This window comes from Mytilus californianus, unplaced genomic scaffold (assembly GCF_021869535.1).
Source record: "Mytilus californianus isolate M0D057914Y unplaced genomic scaffold, xbMytCali1.0.p SCAF_6, whole genome shotgun sequence".
Classification (NCBI taxonomy): Eukaryota; Metazoa; Mollusca; class Bivalvia; order Mytilida; family Mytilidae; genus Mytilus; species Mytilus californianus.
Window position 1 is genome coordinate 107,864,187 of NW_026262712.1, and position 15,171 is coordinate 107,879,357.

General features: G+C 33.0%; 1 protein-coding gene across 1 annotated transcript in view; it reads right to left on the bottom strand.

Moving 5' to 3' along the window:
- Nucleotides 1-3,594: 3,594 nt before the first annotated feature.
- The window catches only part of LOC127704253 (DNA helicase MCM9-like), a 36,489-nt gene continuing 24,912 nt past the window's right edge, over nt 3,595-15,171 (bottom strand). Inside the window, exons 12-19 of the mRNA XM_052208204.1 lie at nt 13,043-13,189; nt 12,445-12,525; nt 11,810-11,945; nt 7,891-7,990; nt 7,387-7,487; nt 6,194-6,276; nt 5,848-5,926; nt 3,595-5,406 (exon numbers count right to left, since the gene is read on the bottom strand). Coding sequence (XP_052064164.1) covers nt 3,623-5,406; nt 5,848-5,926; nt 6,194-6,276; nt 7,387-7,487; nt 7,891-7,990; nt 11,810-11,945; nt 12,445-12,525; nt 13,043-13,189 — 2,511 coding nt within the window. The 3' untranslated portion in view covers nt 3,595-3,622. The remainder of the gene's footprint in view (nt 5,407-5,847; nt 5,927-6,193; nt 6,277-7,386; nt 7,488-7,890; nt 7,991-11,809; nt 11,946-12,444; nt 12,526-13,042; nt 13,190-15,171) is intronic.

The following is a 15,171-nucleotide window of genomic DNA, read 5'->3' on the forward strand; positions in this document are numbered from 1 at the left end:
CTCGTTTGTGATGGCTGCTTGGTTTCACCAGGATTCGTCAGACTAAAACATGCTCCCAAAAACAACATATTAGATTTGAAGAAACTGAAAAATTGCAAATGAAATTTTAAAGATTGTATGCAATTTTGTAAAATTCAAATAAAACTTTTCAAGTTTTATTTTATTACATATTACTAAGTCACCCAGCGTACATTGAAGTGAATTAATGTAACAATAATGCAGTGTAACCGTACTAGACTCAATAACTATTGTTACATCCGTAATTAATCGGTTCCTTACCCAACCTTGCATTCCAGCAATTAGTCTCCAATGTAACAATAATATTTTTATTATTGTTACATTTCCATGTAACCGTTGCCAGTGCCTAACAACATTGAAGTGGAATTAAAGTCTTATAGGATTGTAAGTATGCTTTATTTTATCACCTTGCACTTTCATGACTTGACTGAGGTTTTCTACAGCAGTTTGTTCAAATTTCTGACCAGTTGATCAGTTTGGTTTTATAAAACAAATTGCAATTTAGTCAGAATTTTGAATAAGTTGCAATAGGTTGAGAGCAACACTTACAGTCAAGTCACAGTAAAATATTCTCATTCTAATATCTGATACATATATCTGTATGCAGCTTTTCCTGAAATCTCAATAATTAATCTCACATTTTTGTCCATTCTTTAAAAATCGCAATAATAAATGCATGCAATAATTTCTGAATTTACAGTATATAGTATTTTAATAAATCATATTTCCAATAATTGGAGCTGCCAATCTAAGATTCATCTCTTTTGTTATATGTCTTTGGTTGTAAAATGTGACATTTTCAATGTTGAAGATTTCACTTGAAAAGGAATTCTGTTTTTACGAATAAAAAAACTTAAGAACTTTATTGAAACTAATCTTAATCACAATATATGAAGCAATTTTTTAACATAAAAAAATTCTTCTGCAATCTGATTGCTCAAACTAAATACCATCACAAGTCTAGCTACTGCTTAAATCAGAATCAATTTTATTGGAATGATAGGAAAGGATGGCAGAGGGGCCCAGTCAAAATTGTTTGCCTACAGATAAACAAAATGTTCATTTTTCATTGAAGTTAATAATTCTTCCCATTATTATCAGATGTTATGAAACAAGAATAATATATTCAGTTGAAACATCAGAACTAAGGATTTAATTAACTTGATATGGCAGAAATAGTGAGGTTTTGTGAGAATACATATCATATAAAAAGCTATTTTTTATTCTTATAAAACACAATGATGCATCTTTGTCTATAATGTAAAAGTATTTTGAGGGGGAAAATTGGAAATTGATAAAGTTTCCATGAAAGCCACTGGTTTATTGAATCCTTCATATTAATCAGTTTTTTGTTTTCTGTGTGGTGTTTTGTAACGTTTTTTTACCCTTTTTCCTTTTTTGATAGTTTTTCTTTGGCTGATGATCTTTTTTGTTTGTTTGGTTTCTTCTGTCTCTTGATTGCAACTTTAACTAATGTCATTGGAATCAAGATATTACTTAAATTGACTGTTATATGATCTGCCCTTCTTACAGATATTGAGGTGAAATTTCTTAAACAGTAAAATAGGAACTTTCAGATCAAATGTGAGTTGAAAGGACTTATGATCTTAATTGTGGTTAGTGAACTTTAAAAATCATAAAAGTTCTGGTCTTCTCATTTGCTGTCAGTCATGTATTGAGCTGACATTTGGAATGCCACTGAAGATTAAATAGTTACAGAACTCATACAAGCTTCAATCTGATTGACCTAATTTGACCAAATCACAGCCTTTGGTCTTCTTTGTTGTCAACTCTCCATGAAGGTCAAATGATCAAAACAAAAAGGGAAAGGGATGAGTACTTTAAACAAGAGTGCACATGCTGAAATGTTTCACCTGCTGTACTGATCATGATTGCTTTTTTTGTTTTGTTGAAAGTCTTTTAAGATCACTGTTTTACTACAGGTATCACATAAACTTAACATTATTAAGATCCATGAAGATAAAGTCAAGATCAGATAATTCATTTCAGATGGACATGTATACCTTAAAATCATTCCATACACCGAATATTGTTGTCTTAGTGGTGTCTGGGAAATGGACCTATCCACAAAAAGTTAACAGTGATCAACAATTGAGATAGGTTCAATATCAGATATATTCTACCAGATGGATATGTACACAATACAATCTTTCCATACATTAACTATAGTTAACCTTTTGCTTCTAGTACTATAAATTCTGAAATTTTGCCATGAATTTCCAGTATCAGAACCACAAAACCTGAATTTTGAACAATGAACCAGGAAAATGTTTTCAATGTTAGATGAACCTTACCACAGGGACATGAACACTTTACAATCTTCCCATACACCAAAAATAGTTGAACTATTGCTTAAAATATCCAGGTATCTGAATCACACTTAACCACAAAAACTTAACGTTGACCACAGATCCATGAAAAGAGGGCAAGGGCAGATGAACCCTGTCTAATGGGCAGGTAGACCTTGCAATGATTCAAAATACCAAATATAGTTACCCTGTTATATGTAAGAAAATCATGTGAGAAATCAAAAAAAAGTTTTTTTAAAGAGTCTCCAAACCATGAAAATGAGATCAATGACAATGGACATAAGCAAGATGGAAACTTTAGAAAATAAAAAATCTGTTTACAAGATATGAAGTAACCAGGTCTTCATAAAATAAATCTTTCTACAAATAGTTTACGGTATAACCACTGCCAGATTTGATCCCCAGTTTGGCATTCTGCAATATATGTGGCAGGAGGGACAAACTTAGATGTAAATGTGCCTTTCCCATTTCAGGACCACAGTTTATGTCTTAGTGGTTTTTATTGCCTTTTGAACAATTTTTGTCATATTGTGTCAATCTGAGACAGACATACATTTGATATATGGTTAAGACTCTTGTCCACTGTAAAGACCTAGCTGACAACAAAATATCTTATCTGGTTTTAACAATGTATAATGTGCTGTTGAATTGTTTTCTAATTGACATTTACCCTGTATTTCCTATTTTAAATGTGTAACTATAGATATTGAATCAAACTTAACAATAAGCAACTTATAAATTACATCATCACTGATTAATAAAAATCAATGAACCATGAAAATGAGGTGTAAGTCATGTGACCTCCACATCAGACAGAACCATACCTGTAGACCTAATATAGTTCATCTATGACTAACAATTAACTGAATGAAAAAATTTACTTTGAAGAAAACTTTTTGCTGATCAAGGAAACATAAAAATGCTTGTCTGACATTTCAGTGATTCTAATGACAAATGTATACTATAGTTAACTTGTGTTTCAGATATGATCACTTGATGTCATCTTGAAAAAGGACAGTGTGATCTCATGTCCTGTCGATCTACAGATAAAACTAAGAGAATGTTTCATGTGACTGATGACTTCATATCATGATGATGATTTAGTTAAGATATGTGGTGATCAGCTTAATTGCTTAAATGAGATAATGCTTTTTTTTCAAAAGTGTATCCAGAAATTGTCCAACATAATAGCTATATCTGATTAAGGAAATATCTTATACTACTCAAATAAACTTAAAAATCTCAATCAAGCGAATGTAAAATATATTTATTTTTCATGACACTTTTTGCCTTTTAGATGGATTTGAACGGATATCCAATTCTAGGTCAAGATCGTCTAAATCATCGTCATTATCAGTTACACTGAATACAGGAGTAGATAATTTCCTAGAATTTAAAGTAGTTAGCCATGAAGGACTTTGTGAACACTGTTGTACAATCTCACTTGAGTTATTGTTTGATGACTGGAAACTAACAGATAAGTTTGGCGACTGTGAACTTGAAGGTGTTGAGTCTTTCGAGTGACTATTAGTTGTGTTGCGTACAAGATTCAATAAATCGCATGCACGTTTTATTTTTGCTGAATCGTCAATTGTGCCTCTTATCTGAGAATTTGAACCAGCATTAGAAATAGTAACATTTTGTGATTGTATACTGTCCATCCATAGATGTCCTGACATCATACTTTCAGATAGCCCGCTATCTTCCCCGCTTACTTTCCTTTCACTCTTTTGACCCTGATATTGATGAACATCCTCCACAGACCTATCAGTTTCATCAGCTGACAGTTCATGTTTTCTTGCAATAGATGAATTAGCTTTATCAAAAGCAAACTGTTTTAACTTTGAAATAGTACTTGCTGGAATCTTTTCCTTCATTTCATGATGGACTTTTTCTTTAATAGTTATATTTGAGTGAGCTTCTTTCTTGGGTCCATTCTTAAATTTTTTTTCCGGAGTTTCAGTTTCTTCTAAATCATCCATTTTTCTTTCTGGTTCCTTATTGCACATTTTAGATTTAAGTTTAGCAACTAGTCTCTTCCCTTTAAAGTTTTTGTTATTTGTTTCACCTTTATCTTTTACATAAATGAGTTTACCTTTGCTTTTCAGTTCAACATCAATTTCATCCATGAAATCTAAATTCTCATCTAGTGTTTCATTTGTTTTGCTATTTAGATGTTTGTGAGTTCTTTCATTCCTATTCTTGATAACACCAGCTACATGATTTTTAGAAACAGGTGTTTCTGCCTGCTTTTCATGAAGAACCGACGAGAGGTCCAAAGTCTGTATTCCATCATTGTGACCTTTAGGAGATACCCTTGACAGTTGTGTTGAAGTGAAAGGAACATCATTTGATTCACCTGGAGTTAGTCCAACAGTTGGACAAACCACAGGATGAGAGAGTGAGAACGGTTCTGTTCCACCACTACAATTCAGTAAATCTAATGACACGTCTATATGATTAACAGAGCTATCGAAACTGTTTTCTCTTGATCTACTTTGTAAATTTGATTCTGTTTTGTTATTTTTGTCATCTTTTTCAATTTCCTGACTAGGTAAATGTTTGTAAGAATTCTGATGAATTTCTGTTCTACTTTTTAATCGATAAGACGTCTCAGCATTTGATGTTCCATTTTGTGTTGAATTATCAGGTATTGGTAATTCACTTAATACCGAATTGATTGTTATATTTTCTATTATTGATCTCTGCTTTTTTATATTTGTTGAAGTGTCACCTGCTTCAGGAGATACTTCTCTTTGATAATTAGACAACTGGGTAATGTCCCTTGTTTTCTGTGATGGTGAAATACTACTGTTTTGTAAATCTACAGAGTTCTGTGATGGGTTAATATTACATGTTTGTGAATCTACAGAGTTCTGTGTTATCGTACCCATAGTTTCTGAGATAACTTCAGTATGAGTCATATTACTATTCTGTGTATTACTCCGTTGGCTAATGTCCACCGTCTCATTTACAATTAAGTTTTTGTAGTTCTCCAGTATTTTCATCTCATCTTCCAAAATATCAGTTAAACTCAATCTGTTTAGAACCAGTTCAGCTGAAAAAAAAGTATTTTTTCATCATAGTCACAGCTCACAGTGAAAGATTCAACATTTGTATTATGCAATTAATTTTGTGAAAACCTAAAACCTTTTGATACTTTAAATAGTGCACTTCTATACAATCAACGTACATGTATATAATTTTAATTTTAAATATATGAATCTGAGATAACAAATTTGTGACATATGCACTTTTAAAATCACTATGCAGTTTAATGTTTTTTTAGCAACTTTTAACAATGTACTGTTGGGTCCATGCAAGATTATAATTATTTCAAACACAATGGCTGACTTCAGGATATTTATAATTCAGTGGTGTGTTCTGCATGTCTATTTTTTATCCATGAACTAAATGAAATGATTGGAGTTCTACGTGTCTCTATTCTGTTTCCCGATCTAATCAAGGAAAACTGTATGTAAATCATCAACATACAAACCTTGTAATTTGTATTCTTCCTCTGCACTGTCTGGGAAGGCTGTGTGCAAAGCATTGACTCCTCCCAATAATGCAGCTCCCTATACAACAAAAAAAGAATTTATTAAAATGTATATAACTTTTTTAGCTTAATTGACATTAAAATATCAGTCCTTAAATTAAAATAACTTTGTGATCACATATTCAGATTTACCTATTTCATTCATATAAAAGTTTGAAAATTAAAAAAAAAATTCCTATACATTTTATTTTTAGTTTTTCTGATAAATAGAAATAAATCACACTACAAGTTGATGTCTATTTTTTTTTAAACCACATTAAAATAAAATGATAAGAGAGTTGTAGACCTGCATGGTTGATTCCATCAATGTGACTGCAACCACTGCATCCTGTACTGTTACTGTGTTTCTGAACATCAGTCTGGCATGAGCTGTAATGAAAAATATTAACTTAAATTCGGCAAGAACTGAAATGAAAAACTTCTGAATTAAAATAATAAACATTATAAATATATGCCTGTCTAAACTCAACTATTTCACCATGAAATCTGAATTACATCAGAGTAGTTTAAGCAGCATTTACAATTTTGTATTATCTTTTATTTTCTATCATGATTTCCTTGATAGAAGGTTGCTACTTACATGGAATCTTATGAAACAAGGTTTCCAAGTGGTAGAGTTGAAGTCATCCCTTTAAAAATTTTACAGACACCATCACAAGTTGGTTCACCTGTAAACACAATCTTGTTCTCTTTTCCTTGATTGTGGAATGTTCTAGTGAGATTAATCCCTGAATTTATACTTACCAGGTGTGGAGCAGGATCTGCTTACACGTCTGGAGCACTGGAGATAAGATAACCCCTAGTTATTGGTGGGGTTCGTGTTGCTCAGTTTTTAGTTTTATATGTAGTGTTTTGTATATTGTTGTTTTGTCTTTTCCTCATTTTTCATTTTTTATCATGGCCTTGTCAGTTTCTCTATTACTTATGAGTTTTGAATATCTCTTTGACATCTTCTGCCTCTTTTTTTCTAAATCTGAACCTGCTATGGAGTAACATTATGTTTATTAATTACCTGCTATGGAGTAAAATGTTTATTCTATCAGGACTGTGACAAACTTCTTAGGTGCTGCAAATACTTCATTTCCTTATTTTTTAAAAGATTTCTTAACTTGGTATGCTACGGAAAATTGTAGTTCAACCTGAGTATCAGCATTTAACCTTGTGATAAGATGACAACCGTGACATATTTGAAGCATAGCAGTATTTCTTAACTATAGACAACCTTATCATGGTCTGGAGTAATCTCATGGTTCTTGCAGCAATCTTATCATGACCTGGAGTACAAACTTTTCATACTCCGGGGTAACCTGGTTGTTAAAGTTTTAGCAGCATCTCTATCCTTGTGACAACTTTATCATGATTTAGAGTAACCCAATTGAGTCTCATTTCTCACCATGTGACAACTTATGCTCTACAGCAATTTCACTGCAATTCTTACAGCAATCTAACTTTGTTCTGGAGTATAGAAACATTTCTTACCTTGTGATAATCTTATCATGCTCTGAAGCAACCTCATGGTAGTTCTTGCAGCATTTCGATCATCAGCTCCTCTTTGTGCCTTGTAATACTCTCTTAAAACCCTGTAATGTTGTTCAATAACATAAGAGACTCTGAGGAATCAAAGCACCCATAAAATATTATTATAATTCAAATTGAATCATTTTAATTGATCTGTCTGCTTTATATACGATTTATAGTATTTTTGTTTACCATTGTATTTTCTTATTCAAGTGTATGATTGTTTTTCTGACAGAAAGCAGTAATTCTTCAATATAAAGAATTATCTATTTATTATTACAAGTTTATGCGCTTACAGCATTAGAACGCTCATGAAATTGTGTAATGTTTGGATATTGATTGGTGGCTGTCTCATTGACCTTATACCGCACATCTCCTTTTGTTCACATTTTCCAACAATATAAATAAAATTGTTGATGTAGGCATTAACATTAGGGTATATAGAATAACTTTAAACAGAAATACCTGCTAGCATCTTCAGTAAGTTCTGGATTAATGGTCTTAACCAGTGATATGTAAGCCTGCATCTTCTCCATACTCCAGAGAGATCTTGGGTCAACATCGCCTACAAGTGTTAATCTAATACAGATACTAACCTTCATATGCAAAATGTACTGCTGAGACATTGTTAATTATGCTAAAGTATATTTAAAGTACATAAAGTACAGACTGTTTACATTCAGATGTTTTGTAATATATTCAGGAAGCATCTAAAATGTATTGTTTTCCAAAATATAATATTTTCAATTTATAAATGACTTACATATAAAGACTTTTATGACTTTTAAAAAAAAAATCTTTAATATAAGGTTTAAACTAATTTTCTGAGAGCCATTTATATATTTCACAACTTTAGCAAGAAGAAAAAATTATGTTCATATAAATCATTATGAATAAGTCAAACTTGGATCTTTTTTATGTGAACACACAAACAACTAGAAATAAAAGAAGAATGTGTCTGAGAACACAAATGCCCCCGCTCAAGCTCCATACAAACGAAAATGGGACGGACAGATTACAAGGGTAACACTTAATGCCCCCGTCGTCTTTTTATACATTGTGACTTGGATGGAGAGTTGTCTCATTGGCACTCATACCACACCTTTTTATACGACCGCAAAAATTAAAAATTTTTTGGTCGTATATTGGTATGACGTTGGCGTCGTCGTCCGGCGTCGTCCGGCGTCGTCCGAAGACACATTGGTTTTCGCACTCTAACTTTAGTTTAAGTGAATGGATCTCCATGAAATTTTACCATAAGGTTCAATACCACGAAAGGAAGGTTGGGATTGATTTTGGGGGTTATGGTACCAACAGTTAAGGAATTAGGGGCCAAAAAGGGGCCAAAAATAAGCATTTTTGTAACTTCCAGACAATAACTTGTGTGTAAGTGTATGGATCTCTTTGACATTGTACCACAAGGTTCCATATCACAAAGGGAAGGCTGTAATTGATTTTGGGGGTAATTGCCTCAAAATGTTAGGAATTAGGGGCCAAAAAAGGGGCAAAAAACAAGCATTTTTCTAGTTTCATGACAATAACTTGTGTTCAAGTGTATGGATCTCTCTGAAATTGTACTGCAAGGTACCATACCACAAAGGGAAGGCTGAGATTGAGTTTGGGGGTGATGAATCATAAGGGGGTTCAAAAATTTGGGGGGGGGATTTTTTTTTTTCTTTTTTTTTTCTTTTTTTCCTTTTTTTTTTCTTTTAAAATTTTCCATTTTAAGTTGGTTATTTCTGATTTATATTTAAAAGCAAATAATAATGATATGGTAGGAGATACACACCAAACAGGATGTGTAAATTATTATATAATAAGTATTGTGCAATAGCAAGAAATTTTCAATTGCACAGTATTGCACAATAGCAAGAAATCTTCAATTGCACAGTATTGCGCAATAGCAAGAAATCTTCAATTGCACAGTATTGCGCAATAGCAAGAAATATCCAATAGCACAATATTGCGCAATAGCAAGAAATTGTCAATTGTACTGTATTGCGCAATAGCAAGAAATAATCAATTGCACAGTATTGTGCAAAAGATGATACTTCGTATAAATTGCTTATTTCTTGATCAATTTCAATGGGGTTTTATTCTTGAATTCTTGGGGTTCTTTAATATGCTGAATCTAACCGTGTATTAAGTTTTTGGATTTTGGGCCCCGTTTTTAAATTGGTCCACATTGAGGTCCAAAGGGTCCAAAATTTAACTTTGTTTGATTTCATCAAAAATTGAATTATTGGGGTTCTTTGATATGCCGAATCTAACCGTGTATTTAGATTCTTAATTTTTGGTTCTGTTTTCAAATTGGTCTACATAAAGGTCCAAAGGGTCCAAAATTAAACTTAGTTTGATTTCAACAAAAATTGAATATATGGGGTTCTTTGATATGCTGAATCTAACCATGTATTTAGATTTTTGATTATGGGCCCAGCTTTCAAGTTGGTCCAAATCGGGGTCCAAAATTAAACTTTGTTTGATTTCAACAAAAATTGAATATATGGGGTTCTTTGATATGCTGAATCTAACCATGTATTTAGATTTTTGATTATGGGCCCAGTTTTCAAGATGGTCCAAATCGGGGTCCAAAATTAAACTTTGTTTGATTTCAACAAAAATTGAATATATGGGTTTCTTTGATATGCTGAATCTAACCATGTATTTAGATTTTTGATTTTTGGGCCCCGTTATCAACTTTGTCCACATTGAGATCAAAAGGGTCCAAAATTAAACTTTGTTTGATTTCATCAAAAATTGAATATATGGGGTTCTTTGATATGCTGAATCTAACCATGTATTTAGATTTTTGATTATGGGCCCAGTTTTCAAGTTGGTCCAAATCGAGGTCCAAAATTAAACTTTGTTTGATTTCAACAAAAATTGAATATATGGGGTTCTTTGATATGCTGAATCTAACCATGTATTAAGATTTTTGATTATGGGCCCAGTTTTCAAGTTGGTCCAAATCGGGGTCCAAAATTAAACTTTGTTTGATTTCAACAAAAATTGAATATATGGGTTTCTTTGATATGCTGAATCTAACCATGTATTTAGATTTTTGATTTTTGGGCCCCGTTATCAACTTTGTCCACATTGAGATCAAAAGGGTCCAAAATTAAACTTTGTTTGATTTCATCAAAAATTGAATATATGGGGTTCTTTGATATGCTGAATCTAACCATGTATTTAGATTTTTGATTATGGGCCCAGTTTTCAAGTTGGTCCAAATCGGGGTCCAAAATTAAACTTTGTTTGATTTCAACAAAAATTGAATATATGGGGTTCTTTGATATGCTGAATCTAACCATGTATTTAGATTTTTGATTATGGGCCCAGTTTTCAAGTTGGTCCAAATCGGGGTCCAAAATTAAACTTTGTTTGATTTCAACAAAAATTGAATATATGGGGTTCTTTGATATGCTGAATCTAACCATGAATTTAGATTTTTGATTATGGGCCCAGTTTTCAAGTTGGTCCAAATCGGGGTCCAAAATTAAACTTTGTTTGATTTCAACAAAAAATGAATATATGGGGTTCTTTGATATGCTGAATCTAACCGTGTATTAAGTTTTTGGATTTTGGGCCCCGTTTTTAAATTGGTCCACATTGAAGTCCAAAGGGTCCAAAATTTAACTTTGTTTGATTTCATCAAAAATTGAATTATTGGGGTTCTTTGATATGCTGAATCTAACCATGTATTTAGATTTTTGATTTTTGGGCCCCGTTATCAACTTTGTCCACATTGAGATCAAAAGGGTCCAAAATTAAACTCTGTTTGATTTCATCAAAAATTGAATATATGGGGTTCTTTGATATGCTGAATCTAACCATGTATTTAGATTTTTGATTATGGGCCCAGTTTTCAAGTTGGTCCAAATCAGGGTCCAAAATTAAACTTTGTTTGATTTCAACAAAAATTGAATATATGGGGTTCTTTGATATGCTGAATCTAACCGTGTATTAAGTTTTTGGATTTTGGGCCCCGTTTTTAAATTGGTCCACATTGAAGTCCAAAGGGTCCAAAATTTAACTTTGTTTGATTTCATCAAAAATTGAATTATTGGGGTTCTTTGATATGCTGAATCTAACCATGTATTTAGATTTTGGATATTGGACCATAAAAGGTGAATGTCCAATTTAAAATTTTTAAGTTCTTAGACCACATTCATTCCCTGTCAGAAACCTATGCTGTGTCAAATATTTAATCACAATCCAAATTCAGAGCTGTTTCAAGCTTGAATGTTGTGTCCATACTTGCCCAAACTGTTCAGGGTTCGACCTCTGCGGTCGTATCAAGCTGCGCCCTGCGGAGCATTTTATTATTTATATGTAAAAATAAGTTATATTATGGTATGTGGATATCAATGGCACCCTATCTTACCTAATGGATCTTTATTTTCCAGTATGAATGACGATACCACTCTATCCCAGTCTTCATTCTGTGAGTCCAATAGTACTAATACTAAGTCAAATCTACTCAACAATGGACTGGCTAAAGCAACATTTACACTCAATGACTGTAAATATAGTCAATATAAATCATAATGGATATAATATTGGAAATTTAAGTGATCAAATCAAATTATTAATTGTGTTAATATCAAAAGGGCTTTTATTTTTTTTTTTCAAATCAAAATACTGCATGGTACAGACACAATTTATATTTTCCAAGTAGGGTTTTGGTCTCTTGTTGTCTCTTTGACACATTCCCCATTTCCATTCTCAATTTTATTTTGGTTTATTTTACTGTGTTCGAACTTAAACTTTTTAAAGTTTTACCAAAGTAACTACTGTAAATTCAGAAATAATGGCGAGGTTTTTATTAATGCAAATAAAGCGACTACTCGAGTATCACAATAATAAGACCTCGCATTCTGATATCAAATACATATATCTGTATGTAGCTTTTCCTAAAATCGCAATAATTGAAACTCGCATTTTTGTTAATTTTCAAAAAATAGCAATAATAAATGCACACAATAATTTCTGAATTTACAGTAATATTTCTAATCTTACCTCATTTGGATCATAATGACCTTTAGGATTGGTAGCAGCAAGGATACTTGTCTTTGTATCAAGTTTACAAACCATTCCAGCCTAAATAAAATATAACACTGTGTTACTTCATTGAGCATTGGTTCATTCAGACTTTTTAATTGCCAAATAACCAACTCCAAGAAATAACTTGCTTAACGGTATTTGAAATAGTAGAAACAAGGCCAAAAAAACACTTTACATTTACACATTTATACATTCTCTTCATTAATTTTCTTCTTCTATAGAGTGCGGAAGGTCGTGGGTTACAACCCCAGCCGGGTCAAACCAAACACTTTAAAATTGGTATTTGTTGCTTCTCCTCTAAGCATGCGGCATTTAGGAGTAAGAGCAAAGACTGTTCGGCTCAGAGTCAGAATAATGTGTCCAGGTAAGGTGACTTGTCTCCCTGCGGACTGTTACCTTGTGAACTAGCACTTTAAAAATCCGGCTCAGCGTGTCAGTCTAGTACAAAGCAGGGTTAATATTCATATAACATTAACATACTAGTCCTGAATATGCATTAAAATGGAAATGCATGAACATTTTGTTTGTTTCTAAAAATATTTCCTTGCATCACCTTGGCAACACTGATTGTTTGTTGTTCCATAGCTTCATGTATACTGGCTTTATCATGTTCTCTGATACTATTGAATTCATCAATACAACACAGGCCACCATCAGCTAGGACTAAAGCACCTGCTTCTAACTGCCACTCACCACCATCCTATAATGAAAAATTATTATCAACATAGTAAGCCATCACATAGTGTTGTAATTAAAGTCAAACTGGACCCTAAATAAACCGGTTTCCTGTCCATTGTATTCTGTGTATGCCAAAAGCCGGTCTAATAATGCAGTCCCAATAATTATTACATTAATTATTACCTGTCAAAACCGGTTTGTTCAATATGTAATCAAAACAAAATTATTTATACAAGACAGGTTTTTAGGATAACAATTAGCAAGGTGTTAAACAGTGAACTCAAATTAGTGAGCTATTTTTATTGAAACACTATTAAGTTTTCATTAAAAATAAATAAAATGAAACAACTCAATACATCGTCAACAAATATATCTCAGATAGAACTCAAGTTGTTACATTGATAGATACACTTTTTAAATAACGGGGTGAGATTTACATCTTGCTTTCGAAATGCTCGGTTCCCTTCTGTGAACCTCAAAACAGATGACAATAATGGAGAAGACGAGGTTTACAACATTCCTTGTCAAGTTTATTGGTATGCACCACAATGTTTCCACCGTGATGAAATTTCGTTTGATAAAATTCCTTCTTTTTTATCAGCTATACCAACATAGGAAATAAATGATGGAAGTAAAAATGAAAGGATTCTAATGCAAATAAAAACAATGAATTCAAAGGGAAAGTGAAACTGATGAGTCAGAGACAGATGCTACCGTGGCCAATTGGACATACTAGGATATGTAAAAAATGGTATAATACTATTCTTTTGCATTCTGGGTAAAACTGGTTTCCAAAATTTCAATGATATACATCACCAATGAATACAATGACTGAAGACACGATCGTGCTTAATAAAATGGTGAACAGACAGGGAACGCTTGTAATGTTCATGTCACAATATTTTCACACAAACACGAGTAGAAGTAGTTCCTTACCCAATTACATATTCATACAGCAGCAAGGATATGCATGAGACCTGTATCAAATATAATGTATGCTTGTTAACGTAGTCTCCAATGTCAGTCACATTGACACATCAACACATCAACATTGACATGTTGACCCATTGACACATTGACACAGCCTAAGTTGCTAGATTGCTCATTGACACAGCCTACAACGTTAGATTGCTGTTTAAAACAGCCTACGGCACTAGTTTGCCTTTTGACACAACCTACAGCGCTATATTTCTCTTTGACACAGCCTACAGTGCTAGATTGCTCTTTGACACAGCCTACAGCGCTAGATTGCGGTTTGACACAGCCTATGGCGTTAGATTGCCTTTTGATCCTAACCCTAATCCTAAACTCTTATCCTAAACCTACCCTAATCCTAACCCTTATCTCAAACCCTAATCCTAACCCTAAAATTAACCCTAAATACGAGCCTATACCCTAACCCTAGCCTACGACGCTAGATTACCATTTGACACAGCCTACTCCAGTAGATTCCTATTTTACACAGCCTTATGGCGGTAAATTTACCCATTACACTTACCATGGTGCCAGAGGACCCTAGATGCCAAAGTGGCACAGCACAAGGCGTTATATTGTTCTTTGTCAAAGCCTAGCTATGGCGACTGATTGATCATGAACCAGTGTCAGTGTGTCGATGTGTTGATATGTTGATGTGTCAATGTGTCAATATGTCGATCAGTCAATGTTTCAATATGTAGATGTGTCAATGTGTCCAGATCAGCCATTAAATGTAATGCTGATTCACTCATTAATGATTCACTGATGAGAACTATTTCTTCTGTATTCTCCAGTTGATCCCAAACATGACATAACTTTTAATAAATAAATTATAACTGTATTTGTTTTTAATTAGTTTGAACTTTTACATGCAAAATATCTGACGTCACAAGTCAATAACTTCCTGTCAAACCAGAAACCTGAATAAACCGACCCACTGTCCAAACTGGCCCTTTTTCATAGTCCCATAGCCAGCCAGGTTATACAGTTTTTAGTGCATTGCCTTAATCAGACTTTACTTCCAGCAGC